The sequence below is a fragment of the Pediculus humanus genome, genomic scaffold (genome assembly GCF_000006295.1).
Source record: "Pediculus humanus corporis 1103172107617 genomic scaffold, whole genome shotgun sequence".
In the NCBI taxonomy this organism is placed as follows: Eukaryota; Metazoa; Arthropoda; class Insecta; order Psocodea; family Pediculidae; genus Pediculus; species Pediculus humanus.
This window is the reverse complement of record NW_002987231.1, coordinates 13,193-14,490: the sequence shown is the minus strand read 5'-3', so window position 1 is coordinate 14,490 and position 1,298 is coordinate 13,193. Positions and strand designations below refer to the sequence as shown.

General features: G+C 23.4%; 1 protein-coding gene across 1 annotated transcript; it reads right to left on the bottom strand.

The window, feature by feature from the left end:
* Positions 1-232: 232 nt before the first annotated feature.
* Phum_PHUM247690 (uncharacterized protein) lies at positions 233-741 on the bottom strand (the record flags this gene model as incomplete). The annotated part of the gene is made up of 3 exons (XM_002426259.1): positions 233-289; positions 467-681; positions 735-741. The coding sequence occupies 3 exons, from the start codon at positions 739-741 to the stop codon at positions 233-235; spliced, it is 279 nt and encodes a 92-aa protein (XP_002426304.1).
* Positions 742-1,298: the final 557 nt, after the last annotated feature.

The window sequence follows — 1,298 nt, the reverse complement described above, 5'->3', positions numbered from 1 at the left end:
TCATTTTCTCTTTTTTTTTCGGGGTTGGGGGTGTGGGGAGGGAAAAAGTAGAAAGATCAAAAACAATAAATATTACTATTAAATGATAAAAGTTTTTTAGGTTGGCATACCTGCTACATGTAATCCTTATTGTTTTTAACCCCTCATCATCATCTACATGATGATAATAAACCGTAAATAAATAAATAAATTTTTATTTTACCTATATTCAAACTTTTTAAAAAAAAATAATCTATGGAGTCAAGGGCAACAAGTTTTCCTTTTGTATATCAACAACAGCATCTCTTTTCTCTTTTTTTTTCATTATTATTATTATTAATTAATTTTTAAAAAAATTTAATTTGTATACTACATAGATCCAGTAATTGTTTTAATAATTATTAATAGTTTATTTATTAACGATGAGAAAAAAATCATGCAATAAATAATTAATAATTTCATACATAAAAAAAAAATTTTTGTTTACCTGAGGGCACATTTTACAATTGTATTTTCTTCCTCCTCCTCCTCCTCCTGTGGATGTGTTACCATGTGTGCTACCATTTTTTGTCGCATTTATAGGTTGAGGTACAATTAGCATCGAACCTTGATTAATTGTCGGACTACTACCTGAATTTGAACTCGAATTAGATCTAACGTTTCCATCCGATTGATAATTTGTTATCGATTCATCGACAACCCCTAAAAAAAATTACACATATTTTTTTTACACCCTTTAACTTTTCCCCATTCACCCACCATCACCTCCCCTCTCCCTCACCCCCAAAAAAAACGTATTCGTTTTAAATAAATCAGCGAATTTAACAAATTTTAAAAATTACATCAATTTTGAAAAATGTAGAAATTTTTTTTTTCTCCAAATATTTTTTTACCTGGAATTACTTCACTGGAATGACTCACATAATAATTTAAATTAATATGTTAATAAAATATTTCACAACTTGTTACTATAAAGTTGTTCGTATTATTGAAAGCAGTTTTATTTATTTATTTATTTAATATTTATTTTTTTTTTTTTAATAAATTTATTTTTAAAAAAATTTAACACGTTTTGGAAAAAAATTTTTTTATAAAAATAATAAAATAAATGTCGTCGTCGTCATTATTATTATTATTAATACGCGAATGAAATTTTAATTAAAAAATAATATTAATAATAATAATAATAATAATAGTAATAATATAACAAAATTAATATATCGATTACAAAAAAAAAATAAGTAAATTATATATATTTAATAAAAAGAGAAAAAAAAGTAAATAAACATTAAGAGAAGTATTGGTAGCAAATTTTTTTT